Below are 20,511 nucleotides of genomic sequence, written 5' to 3'. Positions count from 1 at the left end.
AATCAATTGGAATTTATTTGGGTACAAGAAGATGAGTTGTGGAAACCGGGTTTAATTTTAGTGTTTATTTATAATGTACATACAATATTGATTAAACAACACTCATTTTGATATTAAAAAATCCTGTTTATAAAAGAACTTGGATTTAAACTCAATTCCATTTAATATACCGGTAACTGTTCTCAGAACTTGGATTGAATCACGATTCGATGTAGGCTATAACATTTATGTCACAATTTTCTTGCCAGTCAGTTCCAGGAATGGCTTTATTTTTATAAGCGTTAGTAAAGTGCTGTAAGTGCAAACAATTGCTTCATTAAGTACATTTAAGGTTTACAGTTGTGCTGCAGGTTGGTAGTACCTGTCTACAATGCATACATTCCCATTCCTACAGTGGCCAGTGCAACACATAACCCCATGGTGAACTGTACAACAGGTGAAGATGGCATGATGGATGCTGGGAAATTGTGCGTTTTGGCCTTTGGTTGGTTTCCCATTTCCTCTGTGATGGTCAGCATTTTCTGCAAGTCATCAAATACCTTGATTGGAAAGACAATACAAAAAAACATTCAGCATAAAGCAATTCGATGTTGCATTTATCAGCCCTTCCCCTTTTATATTTACTTCCTCTTTGTTTTTCTCTAGGTTCCCATGGACTTGAGACCCTTTTATAATTAAAGGCCCAATCTCGGATTGTTTTGAACATAAATCAGTTGAATATTTAATTTAAATAGGTATTTTATAATCTTGAACACTTTCAAAGAGTTTGATTTGTAGATTGAAAATGTGCTCTTTATACCTCATAAATCAGTTTTACTCCAATGTTCAAATGTACAAATCTATTACAGCCCCAAAATACAGCAAATCCAGTTTAATCCCTATTTTATACTTACTGTATAATATACTAATGTTTATGACATGCCCTAAATACGGATGCCAGGCTGAAAGTGATAAAACCTCATTCAGTCACCTGGATGTTGAATTCAAAGGCTGCAACAGCCTCTGCCAGCACAGCCTCCCTCTCCTCCTCTGTCAGTTCGATGCTGTTCATTCTGCTGCGGTACAGCTGTTTGAAGCGGGTGGGACTGGTCACACCAGGGAATGAGAAGAATGACACGCCGTCTCCTCCACTCAGCCCCACGGATTTCTGGGTAATCTTCCCCAGCACTTGTCCCCCTGACAGGTCACCAAGGTAACGGGTGTAGGCATGTGCCACGAGCAATGCTGGGTTGTCTTTGCCAATCTGAGAAAAAAAGTGTAATTAGATGAGTCTCACCTCTTAGTTCTCTCTATACATAGTATGTCTCCTTAAAATGGAATTGATATGAATATTGATGTAGAATCACAATGATTATTGTTGAGGCAAAGGTCACATAAAACACCTAAAATGTTCTTTGTAAACAAAGAAATTCAGTATGGAGCCATTTGGTTCTCTAAAAAGAGTATAATATGAATTGGTCGAGGGATCCACAAAGAAACATTTGAAGTCATGATGTGTGGGTGATTCAACCTTTATCAGTTCCACATATATCACAGTGTCTCTGCTAGAGTGTCCTCTTAGTATTCTTTCAGCACTCACCTGCTGAATTCTCTGTTGATATCTCTGTGTGGCTGCAGGAACTATTATTCTCTTTTTCCACTCTGGTCCAAAGAAGTGCTCCAGATCTCTCTCTAGGGATTCCAGACGGGCTAGTTCCTGGGGGAAGTATATTGGCTCAACAGCTGGGTGCGAGGCATTCCTGTCCATTTCCTGCTCCAGCGCTTTGTAGATCTCATACAGGGAACAGAGAAGGAGCTGTTTTGGAATAGAGAAACACATCTCGTCACTGTTGGGTGGAAAACTTACAGTATATGTCCAAAATCATTACTTTTCAGGAAATGGAATGGATTAATTATGGATATTATTTATTATTTGGTCACAAGCTCAATATTTATAAAACCCACAGACAAGAATGAACCGCTTTCACTTTCAAACATTTTAAAAAATTGCAAATATAGCAGATCTACAAGCTCAGAACGCGTTGCACTTTTGTGACACTCTTGTACTATGAAGTAGGGCATTCATTTACGAAAAAAAAAACCAGTTTAAATATGGTGATAGAAGATTTCCACCTGACAGCAATGATTGACAGTATATTAGACTGGTAAGCTTGTTTTCTCTGTCAAACGGATCATTCAGGGGTGTTCTCCTTGTGATGATCTCTACACGATGTGAATCTGCTGAGCTCACCTTGTACTGTGGCAGAGTGATTTGTCCCTTCTGGTAGCTTAACATCAGCTGTGTGTTCTCAGCTCTGATGTGACTATCCTTAGTGGATGCCTTGATCTGCTCTGACAAATCACTGTGGAGAGAGATGGACACTGTTGTGATATATAAAGAAACGTTGAAAACACGAGAACACAGCCTGCATGGGAGCAGGTTGAACGTTCCTAAAAATGTTTCAACAACATTTTTTATATGATGTGAATTACAATACCAGAGGAATCTGTGTCATTTCTTCTTGCGCTCTTCATTGTCAACAGTTCTGCAAACCATGTCATCATGGTTAATTAATATTTATTAAATACAAATAAGAGTTGTAGATAGATCAATAACATGCACAGTAACAAACATTATTAATTTAACATTAACTTACCTGTGTCGTAGCCTCAGCAGAATGATTCTTGAAGTGTATCTTGTAAAAGTTGCTCTCCTTGGAGTGTTAACCATCTACTGCCTCTGTGATCTGCTCTCTCTGTTTTATATTCGAGCTGCCGAATGTAATAGGAAGTGTGAGTGCTGACACATCCCTCACATGTCTGAAGCTTAACATGATGAGGCAGTTTCACCACTTTGTGACAAAGGAGCTTGAGGAGAAAACATGACAGGGCACAAATAAAATACTGAGTCACTTTAAGGGCTGTTTTTTTATTTTCTTTGATAATAAATGATACAAACAGAGTTCATTCCATAGTTTGTGGTGCATTACGAAGAGTTGTTGTGTTGTGGCTGTAACAAAGATCAAGTTCAAGGTGTTAATCGTCACAATACAGTTGGTGGCAGAATTATATAGGCAGTGAAATCATTCAAATTTCTTCTTTTAGATTGATTGATTGATTGATTGAATACTTTATCAACAGTTTGAAAACAGTTGGCAGTACAATACAAAAACATCAATGCTAAAAGGATAACACTATTCTGTTCTATTATGTTCTATCGTATTGTATTATGTTCTATTACTGTATGTTCTAATCTATTCTATTCAGTTATACTCTTATCCCATCCAAATTTATACTGTATTATTCTGTTATATTCTCTTATGCAGTGGTGTAAAGTAACTAAGTACATTTCTCAAGTAGCCTACTATGCTTAAGTACAATTTTGAGCTATATTTTACTTTAGTGGAGTATTTCCAATTTTCAATAGGCCTACTTTTACTTCTACTCCACTAAATCTCTGAGGAAAATGTTGTAATTTTACTCCACTACCTTTATTTGAAAACTTTTGTTACCAGTTACTTTGTAGATTTAGATTTTCATTAGTAAACATACATTAACCACTTAAGCTCTATATATTTCTGCCATTTCAAAAAAATGTGTATACATTTTCAAAACTTAAAATGGGACATTCTGCAAAATTAGTACTTTTACTTTCTGTACTTTAAGTATATTTTGGTGCCTATACCGTTGTACTTTTACTCAAGTAAATTTTGAATTCCGGACTTTTACTTGTAATGGCGTATTTCTACATTGTGGTATTGATACTTTTACTTAAATTCTATTCTATTCTATTCTGTTCTAATCTATTCTATTGAGTTCTATCGCTATAGCCACGCCCCCTTTTAATATCCAGCATTTGATTGGTGTTCCCCGGGGCCAGGGGGAAATGGCTCTGCTGGTCTGCTGCTGGTGGTGGTGGAGGGAGGGCGATGTATCATAACTCTATGGTGGAGGGGGATCATCGATCAGCCTTATGAAATGCAAGTATTCGCCAACATGTAGATTCTCTTCTCTGACGAAATTTTCTTCTACAGCCAAATGTTAAACCACTGGATTTTGGGAGAGAGGAATAGACTGCAGTAAAAGGTAAGTGCACAGTGTTCTCAAACTCACATCTGGTTTCATCCTCAAACATGTTCATGTCGGATCAGGAGTTTAATGAGTTTGATTCTCGCCAGTTTGGACTTGCTGTTTTTACGTATCACACCACATTCAACTGATAATACTGTGATAGTTCTACTGAACGCTGATTCTAGCTGGGTTGGTCCTGTGGTTTATTGGGTTTGAAGACATAATGCGGGCATGAATCATCTACAGTACGATCGAGTCTTGCATACCGACAGATCAAAATTAATTAGGCCCTTTTGTAGCGGTGTGTTCAACCCATAGTCCATAGCTCAAGTTGGCAGGTAATGTATATATGAAAACGCTTCGCCATTGGCTCCCAAATACAGCATGAGAAATTCTATTCGATTGTGCAGATGTTGTGAAAGAGATTGACGACGGATTTTGTGTCCTTGAATTATATTATAGATTCAACATGTCCATTTGTCCATGTCCCACTCTCATGTCATGCCTATCTTGTCTCTGGTCCTGTTATTACAGGTTATGGATTCAGGCTTCCTCCTCTTCCACCTTCTGGTCATCCTTGGCCTGGTCCACTGTTCTTCAAGCCAGCACCAACACAACAGCACTCATCACTATGACTACTGTGTCCTTGGAGGAGGGCCAGCTGGTCTGCAGATGGGACATTTTCTGTCCAAGGCTCAGAGAGATTATGTCATATTGGAGAGAAACTCTGAACCGGGCAGCTTCTTCAAAATGTAGGTGTCAAAACAACATATCATATAATGTAATTTTGTGAATAGGAACAATGGGCTTGTGAGATCAGGATAGTGTTATCCCAAGTGCCCAAAAGTCTTATTTTGATGCTTGAGTGTGTACTAACAACTTAAACCTTATATACATACATAGTAAACTAATAGTTAATTGACCAGGGTCTGCTCTGTAGGTACTCCCCTCTACACCAAATGTCTTTGCCGAAAATAGCTGACCTACAAGCTCACAACACATCATGTTGCAATGCCTTGTGAGCTTGTAGATTGGCATTTTGTTTTGCCAACATTCACCCCAGAATCGGGATACTAGCCAGAGTTCAACGGTCTCAGTCACTTCTAACACACACTTCATCCACTCAATATTATATGTAAGCCCCAATCACAGACCTAGTCTAGACACTGTATCAGGGTCTAGACTAGGGAAAACTCCCAAGAAAAAACTCTTGACGGGAATAGGAAAGGAAGAAACTTTGGGAAAGGCCATAAAAGAGGGGAGTGCCTTCCAGGTCGTGCATGTGCAGTAGGTGCCAAGTGACTTTAGCCTGGTTCCAGACCATAGACCCCGCCCACTCTCAGACTAAAGTGACTTAGCAATATTCAAATCAAAACGAACAACAAATCAATCAATTATCCATACCAGTAAAGTGATAGCAATAACAATAATAATGATGATAATGCATTAATAATAATGCATTATACACAATAGTACAAGAAGTAATACATAAAACACAATGAGGGATATCAAAGGTTCAAGTGCTAAAACATGGTGATCTGACACAGGTCAGTTGAGAGCTTTATCTATTGTTCTGTTGTTTTGTACAAAGATATCCCAGACACCGGAAGCTGATTAGTATCAACAAGATCTACACAGGGAGGCGGAACCGAGAGTTCAACCTGCGTCACGATTGGAACTCTCTGCTGAGTGACAGGCCTGACCTCCTCTTGCAACGAGTGAGCCAGGAGCTGTACCCAGCGGCAGACGCGTTCCTCCGCTACCTGTCCATGTTTGTGAAAGAGTTGGGGCTGAAGGTCCACTACGGCGTGGACATTGGCAAGGTCAGAGCATCGCTGTCACCTAGAGGCCGGATATACACACTGACTGATCAGCGTGGCCTGGACTATACATGCAGGTATTAAGCATGTCCAAATGAAACCTTTTAGAGAAATGCTCCTCAAACATTTTCATGTGAAGAACAACCAAATTGATATTTATTTGGCTGCGAACTCAATCTGAAAAGATGTGCCAGATATATCAGAGATTTGTGGTGTTAAGATTTGTCTAAATTATTCAATTTGTTTTCACAATTATTCAAGATTTTCTGAAAATAGTAGATCTACAAGCTCACAACATGACCTCAGTCTGAGGAAGAGCAAGGTAGCTCAATATGTCACTTGTGTAGTCAGATCCAGTGTGCAGATTCTACTTCATTATTTTGGGTATCTGTGGTCAAATACAGACACTCAGGTAGGGCAGTGATGCCTTTGGCTTGGCTGGGTGTGCCAATGAACAGGGGTGGGAAGCCAGAGATTACTGGTGTGTTCTTGTTGCTACATTAGTGACCCCTGCTGGCTGGTCAGGGTGGGGAACTGGGGGAGATGATGTAAGCTGTGTCCCTTACCTCTGCTGATGTAATTCCTTGCTGTCAGGTGAAAATTAGCAGCTGGTCACTCCATGTGTATTAGAGGAGGCATGTGTTTGTCTACTTGTCTACACCCTCGCCAGACCAACAGTAGGTGTTTGCATTGATAGACACCTCAGTACACATGGGGAATTGACATTCCCCATGTGAATGAATTAATTGGGGAGAAAATAGGGGAGAAATGAAAAAACAAAAAACATACTTGCATTTGACTTTGCTTTTTCTCTCTCCCAGGGTCCTCCTGGTGTCAACAGGGCTGTGGGACCCACAGAAGGTTCAGTTTGTTGGTTCTGACCTAACTGAGGGTTATGAGTCCATCTCTACAGATCCCGAGGACTACAAAGACCAAGCAGTACTGATTCTGGGCAAAGGAAACTCTGCATTTGAAACGGCCCAGAGCATTCTGGGCAGAGCAAGCCGAATCCACCTCTACAGCCCCAGTCCTGTTCGACTGGCCTGGCAAACACATTATGTTGGAGATCTCAGGTACTTTGCATTTGGTGGATTGAATGGTTTTAGTGGTGGGGCTCTAAAGCCTATTTTATACTTTTATTTATAGTTATGCGCCTGGTGTCGTGCACAGAAAATAGCCGGTCTACAAGCTCGACACGTTAGCTTGTAGATCATCTATTTTTGGTGTGTGACACCTGTATGCAACTAAGTATAACTTCAGTGTGTCTGTCATCCGTTGGTCTGTCTGTGGACTTGCTGTGCACCTTCATGAGCCCCAGAGAATGACTGCTACTGATTTTGGTGAACCAATGTTCATTCTAGTGCCACCATTAGGCCAAACTCTCCATAAAAATGTCAAAATGTACATGATGCATGAGGCATTTAGCAAGAATGAACCATACTGATTTTAGTGGCCGCATGGCCTTTCCTGTAGCGCCACTGGCCAAAGTGGAAGTTGAAGTGGAAGATTGCCATGAAACTTCCTAATTGTATTCATGCTCCCTGGAGCAACAACCCTTATTATTTGATTGGCTCCACAACTTTTCCTCTAGTGCCATCCCCAAAATGCCAAATTGTCTGATTTGCACACAAGATATCTCATAATCTTTTAGGCAGATTGCAGGATGAACCTACAGATTTTGCCATAGAGTTTCCTCAAGCAGCATGTCCTCAAGGAGCTGCTAGCGGAGCTTTTGGACTCTGTCTCATTATTGATCGTCTTATTTTCATATTATTTTACTGGATTTTAATGTTCTTCCTGTTATTCAATGTGTTATACAGTATGCATCTCCCTTAACAACGGCAAGGCATTATTTCTAATATGTAAACCACACTTGGGTTAGGAATTTTCTTATGGTGCTGTGACGACCCAAAAATAGAACAATTTAACACTTACAGGAGTACACACAAAGCTGGGGCTTACAGGACTCATTGAAGTGTGCTGACAGGCCTTTCCTCTTTGACTTGTCAAATTGACCTATTTTCCCCTCAGAGCCGTGAACAATGAGCTGTTGGACACATACCAGCTCAAGTCCCTTGATGGGCTGGCAGAGGGAGGCCTGGAGGACATCGCCATCGTCCAGCGGAGAGACGATGAAAGGGTTAGATCGGGCAGAAAGAAGGGCCAGATGAGGTCTGGTGGGAAGAAGAAGAGGAACCAGTTGTACCTGACGCTGGCTGAGCTCCTGGACGGCCCAGAGGAGAGGAACGGCTCCAGGGTGACGTCAGCCAACCTACCAGCTTATCATAGCGACAACTTCTCCCTGCGCCAACCCTATGACCGCGTCATCCGATGCCTGGGCTTCCGTTTCAACTTCAGCATATTTGATGGGTACGAAGGTTAAAAGAGTTTGAACGTGTCAAATTCTGTATTTTATTTACACCGAGATGGACCTAGAGCATCGGCTGTTAAGCAGGGGGCCCAAAAGCAGGTTTTGAGTTGTTCAGATGGCTTTGCTGCCAAAGAACCATTATAAAAGACAAATGTTGTGTTGCTTAATACATTGGGTCTTGACTTCATGGGCAGTGTAAAGTTCGGGTCCCAATCTAAAAGCTAGTCCAGTAAAAAAATGTTTAAAAAGCCACATTTTATAGTCTTAAGTTGGACACTTTTATGACATTGTTCATTGGAAATACTTCTCCTCTATCTAAATATCTCCGGGCTGTTTCATTTAGATAATGTCCATATTTTCTAATAATGCTGATTTATCTCCCCAAGCTCTGCCTGTCCGCCCAGCAGCGAGGGAGCCAGAGGCCGGTTGCCAGGGGTGACGGCCTGGTATGAGGGGCGCGGCACCCCAGGCCTGTTTGTGTTGGGGACAGCTGCCCACTCCAGAGACTACCGTACATCAGCTGGGGGGTTCATCCATGGATTCCGTTACACAGGTAACACCCCACAAAATGGATACTTTTGTTTAGGGTTTTGCAAAGATGCTGGAAATACTGTAAAGGTCACGTTTGAATTCTGAATAGCTTACCGGAAAATTATTTTTTAATTTGGGAAGGTAACTCTTCTCATCATTGTTGCATACATTATTTTATGTTTATATTGTTCATAATTGCCCATAACATAGTAATACATGAATACAATACATTCAGTATGGCTAATGAATTAGATGGCACTCTAGTGGACCACTGAAACTGTAAAGTGCTGGAAAAATGTATCTCTCTCTCACTTGAGAAAGAGATATTGTGCTATTTGATGTACAGCTCATATCTACATCCATGTTTTACCACAGTGCGGGCAGTGCATCGTGTACTTGAGCAGCGTTACCATAGCAACCTGTGGCCTTTCACTAAACTGTTGACCACTCAGCTACAGTCGTGGATTCTGAAGCGGGTCAATGAAGCCTCTGGCCCATACCAAATGTTTGGCGTGTTGGGAGACGTCATACTTCTTAAAGGGTAAGTGGATATTGTTCTGAGGTCGTCATGTAAACACAAGAAGCAACATGGGGATGTCTGTAGTGAAAAGCAGCGTGTTTTATGCTTTTAAGCAGAGATTCTAGTTTCTGTTAATGCAATAAATACAGCGGGGAGCTTATTTACTGCACTTCTGGACTATTTCTAGACTATAAAAAGACAAATGACGAACACCAAAAACAAGCAAAAGATTATACTCTATATAACTTATTCTGTACCTACAACTGTACAACAAGCACAGTCTAACGCATAAGCCCACACAGAGGGTTGAGAATGATTCGCTGATTATCATTACCGCGGCGCAGTGGTAAAGTGCCTGCCCACCACCACGGAGGAGGTTATGGGTTCCAATCCACCGTGGTGCATCCGGCTTTGTCAAGGGTCTATACGAACACAATTGGCCTGGAAGCCAGGCGGGGAGGGTGATATTTGTCACTGCGCGTAATCCTACGGGCTGGGGCGGCACATGTCAGCAGGGAGTCTTGGGCGTGAGGAGTAGGACGAAGACTCTACATCCTCCCGGTAGGGGCTCCTCACTGGCAGGTGGGTCAGTAGGATACAACAGCAGTGACAGTACACACATTTGAAATGTGTGTGGGTAGGAATCAATTGGCATACAACTAAATTGGGGAGAAAAAGCACCCAAAAAAAAAAAGCTAATAATAACAACTACAGCATCAACATAGATACTGTATGAACTAAGCAATGTGTGTATTTCACACATTTGTATTGGTACAGTTACTGTAGGACACAAGCAAGGGTATTGAGGATAGCTACCTAGCTAAATATAGAGGTACTATACTAGCCAGTTTTAGTTAATCTAGTGTAGTTGTTCTCAATCTGGGTCCGGTGGACCCCCATGGTTCCTTGAGGGGGTTATATGGAGTATCCAGCTAAACTATTGATTGTTAATATTCACCGTTTATTACACAAGTAAAACACAATTATTACATGTACAAGTAGAGAACATACAACAATGACAATGAATATTTGATCAGAGTTACACCACACACACACACACACACACTCACACACACACACACACACACACACACACACACACACACACACACACACACACACACACACACATAGCCTACAGTTGTATAGCTCCAGAAAAACAATCACGCAAATGTCGCTATTACATTTTTTTAAATCATTATTATTATTATATCTTTTTTTCTTCCAATATGAAATAATTACCAAGGTCAGGATCCTGATGACCTCATAGTGTAGCAGCTGGTTACGGCCATGGTTACATTCAGGGAAAGTAGTGTGTCACGTACCAAAAGTAGGTCACAGTGACTCTAAAAACTCAATCACAATCACAGCTTCACCCTGCGGGGTATTATGGATTGTCCTGCAAAACCTTCCCTTGTTCCATGACATGTTTTGACTCATCCTTCTGTCCTCGCCCCTCAGCTCTCACTGTGAATATTTGGAGGAGTTCCCCTTACAAGCCCTGCCTCAGTTCTCAACTCTCTCTGGCCACAAGGTGTCCAGGCATGGGCTGCTGGTTCTGGTCATGCAGTATGGGCTGAACCGCACAGACTTTCTGGGGCCGGGGAGAGCAGAGTCCGAGTGGACCCGAGCATGGAGGTCCAACTTCCTGCACCCTGTGTTGTACTACTATGACAGCCTTCCTACTGGTACATATAAGTCAAGGTTTCTGTTAGCCGGTATTTATCGGCCATTGACGGATACACATTTCATAGCATTTCTATGAAATGCTATGTTATTATATTATTATTATTTGGATATCGTAACACAACATAGCAATTTTTTAAACAATTAAAATGATATTTAAAGTTTTTTTTATTGATCCCGACAGCCTGCTGCCTAGTTGCGCTGCAGTTATCGGAACTTAGATCAGCCTATTCGTCGCATGATGGTGTCGCGCGCCAGATTTAATAGACCTGCAAGCTCACAACGCGATGTGCGTTGTGAGCTTGCAGGTCTGCTATTTTTTATGTGCAACACCATCATGCGACGAAGCATAGATCGGGCTTCACACAGCTGCGTTTCTCTCCTCCTGATCAGCGCCGCTGGCGCCAAGTAGAGGTCTTCTTGGTTCACTCGGGCATTAAACATGATAAACAGAGCCTAATATAGAATTGTTGGGTGGTTCACTGCACATGCACGTATCTGTGACGTTTATTATATCATGACCGATAACGTTATTCTTTGGCTGATAAAATATAATCTTGCCGGTCACGGTGGCCGGCCCAAATATTGCTTAGCATAAACCCTGGTATAAGTATGTTTTTGTTTTTAAACAGATGTTCAATGTGGATGTGTAGTTATAATTCTGTAAATACATGATAGTGCTGTAAGAGAGAATCATGGCTGCAACTAACCAGTATTTTCATCATAAATTGATCATTCAATTATTTTTCGATTAGTCCACTAATCTTTGATTAATTTAGGCAACAAAATTATTTTATAATGAAGTAATAAAGTACAAAAGGATGGTACATTTTATCTGAACGCAAACAGACATCTTGAAATGGCTTAATGCCCCAGTCAAAAACTGTCATTGGTTAATGCATGAGTCAAAAATATGCATTAATTTTATGAAAAAGATATTCTAGATATCAATTCATAATATATTTTATATTGCACAAAAGAAATATTTACGATGCATCATTACCAATGATTTGCTCACTTTAGTTTTATCCAGTGAATCCTCTGTCAAACGATTAATTAATTATTTGATTATTTGTTACTACTAATATTAATATATTTTGGTTTTGAATCTGTATTTATTCCAACAGAGAGTGAAATGAGGCACCGACCCTCTGGTTGGCCATTGCCACGGCCCAAGGCAGTGCACCACATGATTGAGGACTTCCTGACAGAGTGGGACGGTCCCATCTCCCACAGCCAGCCACTGCGACGCTTTCTGGAACACTGTGTCCACACTGACCTCAGGGCCTTCTATGCAGGTAGCGCAGCACGTCACCCGTCACTGGATGTCCAGACATGCCCTTTTTGATACACTGCTTGTTTCCATGTTCATATTTATATGCACATTAAACATCTCAACTTATTTAGATGATTTATACGACGTACGTATCTGCCACAATTCCTTACATATGTACAGTGTTATTTCTTCATCCATGTGACTGTTGGTCAACCTCTGGTTACATTATTATTGTGGACATAAATATTGATGTAAATCATTCCTGTTTTTCTCTGTGACTCTTAGAGTCATGTTTCCGCCTATCGCTGACCCATCACAAGCCACCTCTGTTTTGCCGCCAAGGATATCTGAAGAAGCAGGGCGTCGTTGGCACCAGACAGCTGTGGCAGCATGCCCGTGATGCTGGACTGATGTCTGCACAGCAGGAATCTCAATTCTCTAAGACTGACGCCTCATTCCCCCATTTCCTGACGCGAGCTGGAGCCTCTGTCTCTTCAGGACTGAAACTTGATTTCTGATTGCTTTAAACAAGTCTTAAAACATAGTATACTATGCCACTGAGTGACCTTTTTTAATGTCCATTGGACTCTACCTCTGATGTGCATGTTAACTCACCTCATAATGCCAAATATTTTGGTTGAGAAACCACCGTAAGTCAATGGATAGCTGCCATGGCCCATGAAAGTTCAGAGGTTATTACTGATGTTAAATGACTAATTGATATGACTAATGTTAAAGTGTACTTTTTTTCTTCTTTTATTTTTTACATGACAGCATACATTTGAATGTTTATGTATATTATATAGGTGGATGGGTGGGATTTCTTTATGTGAAAAGCTGTTGATTATGCACTATTTATTTTTTATAATATATATATATATAATTTTCTGACTTTTTCTGTTTAAGCAGGCATCAAAGAAAGGTGCCAGATTTTGTGTTAATTACTGTATGGTAAATGGAATTACCTCTTTAGACTGAGTATGTGTGTAGTGCACAACAGTTACTATTCCAGCAAAGGGGCCATCTGATTGGTTGCCTGGTTGCGTTGATGTTATTGGATCAGAGTGAATGAACAACGTGGTGTCTGATTGGTCGTCGTTATTGTTGGAGGTTGTTGATCGTACAATTGGTGTGCCTTTTACTCATTTTAGTCGATGAAATCAGTGTTGCCATGTCGGCTTATTATAAGCGACTGTGGGCTTCTTCACTGTAAAGTTGCTTGTAAAAATTGGTGGTTGCGGTTTTTTGGGCTTGTTTCTTAATTGTACTTGCTTATTTAGGCTTGCTTCCAAATGTTTACATTTTTATTTAAACCAGTGGTTATCAAATATATTCATGAAAATGTTTTGTGCCAGGGAGCATTAAGCATTTGTGTTGTTACTTAGAATGTTTAACAAATATTCCACAATTTATTGTAAGTTTTTCAAAATAGCAGATTTACAAGCTGTTGTGAGCTTGTTGATCTGCTATTTTTAAATAGCCGATGCATATGTTTAAAGAGCTCATGTGGCTTCTTTCTGGCTTGTTTTCCTAGACCTGGTTGCTTATTTCTCTCATAAAATATGGCAACACTGTATGACATGTAACATAGGGGACATTTTGATTCAAGATAAAATACATCTTGAAATGTAAAAAAGTAGGTAAACAGTGCGGGAAGGATAGCTGTGTGTGTGTGTTTACATGTCATGCAGCAGACAGTCGACACTAAAAGCTTCCAAGTTGTAACTGGTGGTCACCATTTACGGTTTTGTTACAGGGTTGCCATGTCCGCTTATTCCAAGCAACTTTGGGCTTGTTTTTCTGTGTAGTTGCTTGTAAATATTGGTGGGTTGCGGTTTTTTGGGCTTGTTTCTAAAATGTAGTTGCTTATTTGGGATTGTTTCCTAAATGTTGTTTAAACCAGTGGTTCTCAAACATTTTCAAGTCAAGGACCCCCAAATTAATATGCATTTGTCCTGCGTATCCCAGGACATAGCTTTGGTCCATAAGCGTTAAAGAATTTCCTCTAACGCTATGTTACTTTGGAGCCGTTGCCCGCACACCCGCTGTAGCGCAGGCTGCGCAGCCTCTCGTCTGTAGTAAAACAATACAAAATACACTTTCGCTACTCACCAAAGACGGTTTTAAGATATTGAAAGCCTATTTTCCTTAGTGGGAACACTCGGATCCCCCCACCCCACGTCTAAAATAAACATTTTGGGCAGAAAAGAAAATGTTTCACCGGAAGGAAAAAATGTTTTAGTTACTCCACTGCGCCCTCTACAGATCTGGTCAATGGAATTGTTCTATTGACTAGATTTTTACTTCCGGTGAAATATTTTCTTTTCTGGCCAAAAAGTGCGTTTTAGACGTGAGGTGGGGGCCTCCGAGTGTTCCCACTAAGGAAAGCAGGCTTTCAACATCTTAAAACCGTCTATGTTTTGGTGAGCAGCAAAAGTGTGTTTTTTATTTTGACTAAAGACGGAGCCTGCACTACCGGGGTGTGCGGGCAACTATCGAGACCATGACACCAGAGCTGCAGGGACCCCATACAAGAGTTGTGTTGTTAAAAAAAAATCAAAAATATTCCACATTTTTTTCAAATTTTCTTCCAAGATTTTTCTTTTTTAAATAGATCTACAAGCTCACATGTAGATCGGCTATTTTCAAATAGCCAACGTATTATATTTAAAGGGCGAAGGCCGGACTCGCTTCTTTGGGCTTGTTTTCAAAGACCTGGTTGCTTGTTTCTCTCACGAACCCTGCCTGGCAACCTGTTTGTTTCCTTTAGGACTGAGAGCAAGAGCAGGAACCATATGCAAACACAGCCGCCTAAAGTCTGAAAACACAGTCTATACATATGTTTCGGTAAAACATGGACGGGTGGAGCCCGATTGTCGGAACGGCTTCAGATCATGACCGATCCAGCTCCGAGGGGGAGTACATGGTGGAGAGCGAAGCTCTCAGTGAACCGGGGCAGCAACAGAACAGTAACGAGGAGAGGTCTGATGGGGCCAGCGCTACTACGGTCGGGTTCGGGATGAGTGGGATCGGGGAGGGGAACGTCATACTCGGTCGAACCGCCGTGAAGACGTCGGCCGATCAGGAACTTCGATACCTGCATTTATTATGGGAACCGACGAGTCGACCTGAACCGGGCGCTGCTGGTGTCGCCAGCAGTAAACTGGGGAAGATGACAGGGAGCAGCAGAGCCAGGAGACATGGTGGTAGAGCTGTACGGAGCCAGATGGGCTCTTGCCCCTATCAAGATATCTATGGTAAATAGGAGGGGAATTAATGCGTTGCAGTCTCTCTCAGTGGTGGAAGAAGTACTCACATGTTGTAGTTAAGTAAAAGTACCAATACCACAATGTAGAAATACTCTGTTACAAGTAAAAGTCCGGTGTTGAAAATGTACTTGAGTAAAAGTACAAAAGTATTCGCATTAAAATATACTTAAGTAGGCCTACTGAAAGTCAAAATATCAAACTGGAGGGTCATTGAAATTAAAACGTTTTAGTGTGTAGCTGTTGTGGTATTTTGCAATATATCATCATCAGTCTGATATCCTTAAAGGGTGAAATGTTTCAAATGGTGTCACATATAAAGTGTCTGAGTATAATCATTGTTGTTATTTCGTAAGTTCACACCTGCCCCTTGGAAAAGGTTAATTAGAACAAAGAACAGTTCGGTTTAACCTGTGGAATTTTAAAATGACGAGAAACCAATGGTGTACAGATGCTGATAAGTTATCCATAACATGCACACTCCTTTGCCACATTTGACACCAGTTCTCAAGTGGAGAAGGCTTAGGTATCTGTATAGTTATACAACCCTTAACAACCCTTAAAAAGAAATTACAATCTCCTGACCAACATAATTTGTCAACCACTTGAAACAGCCTGGCTTTAATAAGGGCTAAAATCAAACCAATCGTAACCAATACAAGTAGAGTATATTTGAACGTTTGTATTTTCATATTGCTGGAAACTTGCCTGCTTTACCTTTCTCCTGTCCAGGGACTACTGAGGAAATCATTCTTTGTAGATTCTGTAAGAGTTATGTAATTATCCATGGCCCTGCAAAATAAACCAATACAATAAATAATGAAAATATGTAAAGGTGTGCCATTTGTTGTTCTGATATTTAAACACTTTTGACCTGGCATTCCTATTTTGGAATATGTATAATATTGTCATTATTGTCAATTAAAAAACAACAACTTCAAAACCAAAATATCGAAAAGTGCACATCTACAAGCTCACAACACATTGCATCGTGATGCTTCTGAGCTTGTAGACTGGCTATTTCCACGTGACACAGTTGTACAACAAAGTAAAACAATAGGGTGGTGGTTAAGTTGTGTTTTAGAGAGAATTGACTTTGCATGTCTCACCCCTGCAGCTATGAAAAGACTGAGAGAGGCAGCCAATGGCAACGACATCGATACAGGTACGAGATTTACCTGCTGGCCAAGTCATTGTAAAGACATTGAAACAATAGTCTCTTGGGTTTAAACTCTTGGGTTTTTCAAAACAAGAAACCCTTTTATTGAATATATTAATATTTGAATTATGCTCTTGCAGTGCGAAAGCTTCTACAAGACAACATTGACCCCTGTGCTGCAGATGACAAGGGAAGAACAGCCCTCCACTTCTCCTCCTGCAATGGAAATGAGAGCATAGGTTGGTCAACTTCTCTAATAACCTGGACAATGGACATTGATTAACTTTGCTCTTAGTTTTAAAAGATGTCTGCTTATGATTGCAGAATCTCTAGGCAAGGAACAATATTTTTGGAGTTGGAAGTGTTCTTGTTTCCGTTTGTGGTCCGAGTAGTATTGACCAATCATGATTGAGCAGGCTTTGGTGATGCGAGGTTTACATCCAGGTAAACAATCTGTGGAGAGCAAAAGAGGCAGAGTGCATTTCCCAAAATACAGTCTTGACTCGACACCAATCACTGTTGTCTGATGAACTGTTTGGGTTGTAAACTGGCTACTTGTAATACAATCTGGTCATACACATCGTCTCTCTATTACTTTCCTTACAGTATATTATTGTCACACGCCCATGTTCTTGTAGCTTACCTTTTATTATGTACTTAATTTGCCCTACTACAGTAGGTCATTCCTTCCTTTTAAAATGTCTCTACCTCCTCCAGGTCTTAGCATTGGCTTTCTGTTTACTTCTACTACTAATGTTGTTGTTTACTAGCATGAGGTAAAGTGTAACAACTGATCTCTGTCCTGTTTTGTTGGTCTAGTGCAACTGCTGCTGAGCCACGGTGCTGACCCCAACCAGCGAGATGGTCTGGGCAACACCCCTCTCCACCTGGGTATGACAGATACTTAACAACTCATGGCTCTGTGTGGAATGGAGCACAGTCATGAATATCACAACACTTTTACTTACACAACCGCTATAGGAAAACACCTGTTAATTTGAACAGTCAGGGTATGGCACTGGTTCTTGCTTGAGGGGGTTCCTTGGGGGGTACCGCATCAAAGTGATTGATAGAAATCAAATGGACCCCAAATGAACACAGAGGATTTTACAGTGAGGATTGGGGTCCCAGAGATAAAAATCTTATCACTTGGTGGTCGGGCCTAATGCATATTTATTAACGTTTTCAGCACCCAGGCTCTTCCTCAGACTTCTGAAGTGTGCTCGAAACGTTACTCACTCAATAAATATCAGCAAACAAAAGAGTTATTTGGTATGCAGATTTTATAATAATAATAATAAATCATATTTATATAGCGCTTTTCTAAGAGTCGCTTAACTTAAAAAAGATATATATTTTTTCTTACATGGCGAACCCTTGTTTTTGATCCAGCACCCTGCCTAGTACATCTGTGACGTGTGTGTGTCTTTTGCAGTTTTTCTCATCCTGATATTTTAGCTCCAATCTCTGAGCCCATTGGCCAGTTGTTTTTTTTCTTTTTATGTATGACGATTTAGCTAAATCATCTGCTGTAATAGAAAAAACAAAAACTGATGGGTACTGAGATTGTTTTTGCTCTGACGTTATGTTTAACTGTGGCCACCTGTCCTCCTTATTGTGGGTTCTTTGGAATGTTGGTGGTCAAGGAATTAAAGCGAATTACTTTGCACAATGAAAGCACGTTACATTACAATGATGTTAGAGAAAAGTTGCATTCGCTGTATTTTCTTTTTCCTGTGTCAGGGTGTCAGCTACTATACTCAAAAGATACAACCCTTTCTTGTTCATTCATGCTCAAATGCGGTGCAGTTTTTAGAACAGTTTGAGACATCAACGAGGTGACCATTGTGGTAACATGATTCATCTCTGTGTGTCTGTCTGTCTGAAGCGGCCTGTACCAACCATGTGCCTGTAATCACCACGTTGCTGAGAGGAGGTGAGAATGTTGGATAAGACTATTATATGCATGCTGAATTCTGAATTGAACGCAACTTCCCTATTCTGGGGTAAACATTAGGCAAAAATAGCCACTTTGAAAGCTCACCTATTTTTGGTGAAGATATTTGGTTATAAAAAAGTCTAGAGCCCCGGGGGACCCCGGTCAACTAAATATATAGGGTTTAAGTGGTTAACCATGTACTAATGTAAATATCCCTGATGTAATGTTACTGTGCAGGAGCACGCGTGGACGCCCTGGATCGAGCAGGGAGGACCCCACTACACCTGGCCCGCTCCAAGCTTAACATCCTGCAGGAGGGAGACTCGCGGAGCTTAGAAACTCTTAGAGGGGAAGTTACACAGGTACTGTAAAATGAGTTACGCCTGATTTATATTCCCCTGTGCATTGGTGTCGTGTGCCGAAAATAGCAGATCTACAACCTCACAACATGTTAGATCACAAGCTTATAGATCAGGCACGCAACAAAGTATAAAATATTAAACATTAGACTCTTCTGAAACTAGCCTGAAGAAACATGTCTTTGTTTCTACAATTCCCTATTTTTTGGATGAGGAATCGTGAGTATTTGTTGAGGATATGCATTTGCAGAATATGTAAGCATGTATGCAATTTCACATGGATCGTCAAAAGTGTGCATGTTATTAGTTCAAACCATAGAGGGAATGTACTATATAAGCAAAATGAGCACATGTTGATGTCTGACATGGAGAGCTTTGCTAAAACATCCTGTCTGTCCTCTACTTACAGATTATTCAAATGCTGAGGGAGTACCTGAACCTTATGGGGCAGAGTGAAGCCAGAGAGAGACTGGATCACATCTCCACACAGCTGCAGCACACACGCACCAAAGAACAGGTACGTAAACACTCACACTCATCAACACACACCTTTTCACTGTTGGGCAGAAACCTTGTATGTTCCAATGGATCCAGTGTAATTATTATTTAGTCACATGCTCTTGTTAATACTTTTCATTGGGTAAATATTTATAAGACCCACAGGCAGACTTAACCACTTTCAACCTGGCCTCCCTATGTTGGGCATGTGATTTAAAAAGAAATAGTAGATCTACAAGCTCACAAAGCATAACGATGTGACGCATGGTGAGCTTGTAGATTTAGCTATTTTCGTATGACGAATTATAGAATAGGGCATTTAGATTAATTTATGAAAAAACATAAGAAATATGGGAAATTGGGGATACAAGGCTTCTGTGATACAAGTCCAAATATTTATTTAAATATGTGTATTTTTCACCAAGTTACTTTTCTTTTTCAGGTGGATGAGGTGACTGATTTATTGGCCAGCTTCACATCACTCAGTCTACAGAAGCAGAATCTGGGGGATAGGTAGTGTGTGTGTGTGTGTGTGTGTGTGTGTGTGTGTGTGTGTGTGTGTGTGTGTGTGTGTGTGTGTGTGTGTGTGTGTGTGTGTGTGTGTGTGTGTGTGTGTGTGTGTGAGAGAGAGTGTGATAAAATTGTGTCTTTGCAGAGAAATTCTACATTTGCCAATGATTATGAGCAAAGTCATGTGTTGAAACATTCTGAAATCATTCAAAGGTATATTGACTGAGTTGTACTGGTTTCCCTTTCAACGATGTCTTTCTGTATCATTCTGCCTTTCTCTCTTACCTTGCATGAAATGTCCATATGTGAGCCGTGCTGTAAAAATGATTACGTTTATTGTTGTAAATGGATATATCTGATTAAAATCAATGAGTTCATAATTTTGTGAATTTTGTGAAATACTTGTCCTGTCTGCTTTGTCTATCCACGCTTAGAACACATTTGTACATTGACGTTTTTCATGCATTGTAATCTAATATAATACTATACTGTACTGTCACATCGGTTACTATTAAGCATCACTTTA

General features: G+C 40.6%; 3 protein-coding genes across 4 annotated transcripts; 2 read left to right on the top strand and 1 right to left on the bottom strand.

The window, feature by feature from the left end:
* Positions 1-58: 58 nt before the first annotated feature.
* hmox1a (heme oxygenase 1a) lies at positions 59-2,742 on the bottom strand. The gene is made up of 6 exons (XM_084070932.1): positions 2,637-2,742; positions 2,478-2,525; positions 2,231-2,346; positions 1,580-1,795; positions 971-1,243; positions 59-539 (listed from the first exon to the last, which is right to left on the bottom strand). The coding sequence occupies exons 2-6, from the start codon at positions 2,512-2,514 to the stop codon at positions 366-368; spliced, it is 816 nt and encodes a 271-aa protein (XP_083927058.1). The 5' UTR covers positions 2,515-2,525; positions 2,637-2,742; the 3' UTR covers positions 59-365.
* A 1,145-nt stretch (positions 2,743-3,887) lies between these two features.
* foxred2 (FAD-dependent oxidoreductase domain containing 2) lies at positions 3,888-12,798 on the top strand. 2 transcript variants are annotated; one of them, XM_084072603.1, is made up of 10 exons: positions 3,888-4,065; positions 4,585-4,802; positions 5,642-5,947; positions 6,692-6,943; positions 7,902-8,240; positions 8,628-8,794; positions 9,148-9,313; positions 10,754-10,980; positions 12,106-12,276; positions 12,540-12,798. In XM_084072603.1, exons 2-10 carry the CDS (start codon positions 4,588-4,590, stop codon positions 12,770-12,772), a joined length of 2,076 nt encoding a protein of 691 aa, XP_083928729.1. In that variant the 5' UTR covers positions 3,888-4,065; positions 4,585-4,587; the 3' UTR covers positions 12,773-12,798. The 2 variants fall into 2 exon arrangements, with proteins under 2 accessions (XP_083928729.1, XP_083928730.1); XM_084072604.1 differs by having other exon boundaries at positions 3,906-3,959.
* A 1,987-nt stretch (positions 12,799-14,785) lies between these two features.
* Positions 14,786-20,412, top strand: ankrd54 (ankyrin repeat domain 54). The gene is made up of 8 exons (XM_084073008.1): positions 14,786-15,511; positions 16,638-16,685; positions 16,820-16,918; positions 17,499-17,570; positions 18,568-18,615; positions 18,856-18,980; positions 19,387-19,494; positions 19,918-20,412. The coding sequence occupies exons 1-8, from the start codon at positions 15,109-15,111 to the stop codon at positions 19,990-19,992; spliced, it is 978 nt and encodes a 325-aa protein (XP_083929134.1). The 5' UTR covers positions 14,786-15,108; the 3' UTR covers positions 19,993-20,412.
* The last annotated feature ends 99 nt before the right edge of the window (positions 20,413-20,511 follow it).

Source organism: Gymnoscopelus microlampas (genome assembly GCF_963454915.1).
Source record: "Gymnoscopelus microlampas genome assembly, chromosome: 11".
NCBI lineage: Eukaryota > Metazoa > Chordata > Actinopteri > Myctophiformes > Myctophidae > Gymnoscopelus > Gymnoscopelus microlampas.
Note: the sequence above shows the minus strand (reverse complement) of the source record. Positions and strands in the feature narration are given on the sequence as shown.

Excerpts from the sequence above, each read along its gene's own strand:
- hmox1a (XM_084070932.1), bottom strand. The coding sequence starts at position 2,514 with ATGAAGAGCGCAAGAAGAAATGACACAGATTCCTCTG. Across the intron at positions 1,796-2,230 it reads TCACTCTGCCACAGTACAAG|CTCCTTCTCTGTTCCCTGTA; the intron begins GTGAGCTCAGCA and ends ATTCCAAAACAG. Across the intron at positions 540-970 it reads CCTTTGAATTCAACATCCAG|GTATTTGATGACTTGCAGAA; the intron begins GTGACTGAATGA and ends TTTCCAATCAAG.
- foxred2 (XM_084072603.1), top strand. The coding sequence starts at position 4,588 with ATGGATTCAGGCTTCCTCCTCTTCCACCTTCTGGTCATCCTTGGCCTG. Across the intron at positions 4,803-5,641 it reads CCGGGCAGCTTCTTCAAAAT|ATATCCCAGACACCGGAAGC; the intron begins GTAGGTGTCAAA and ends TTTTGTACAAAG. Across the intron at positions 8,795-9,147 it reads CCATGGATTCCGTTACACAG|TGCGGGCAGTGCATCGTGTA; the intron begins GTAACACCCCAC and ends GTTTTACCACAG.
- ankrd54 (XM_084073008.1), top strand. The coding sequence starts at position 15,109 with ATGGACGGGTGGAGCCCGATTGTCGGAACGGCTTCAGATCATGACCGA. Across the intron at positions 18,616-18,855 it reads CACCACGTTGCTGAGAGGAG|GAGCACGCGTGGACGCCCTG; the intron begins GTGAGAATGTTG and ends GTTACTGTGCAG. Across the intron at positions 18,981-19,386 it reads TTAGAGGGGAAGTTACACAG|ATTATTCAAATGCTGAGGGA; the intron begins GTACTGTAAAAT and ends CTCTACTTACAG.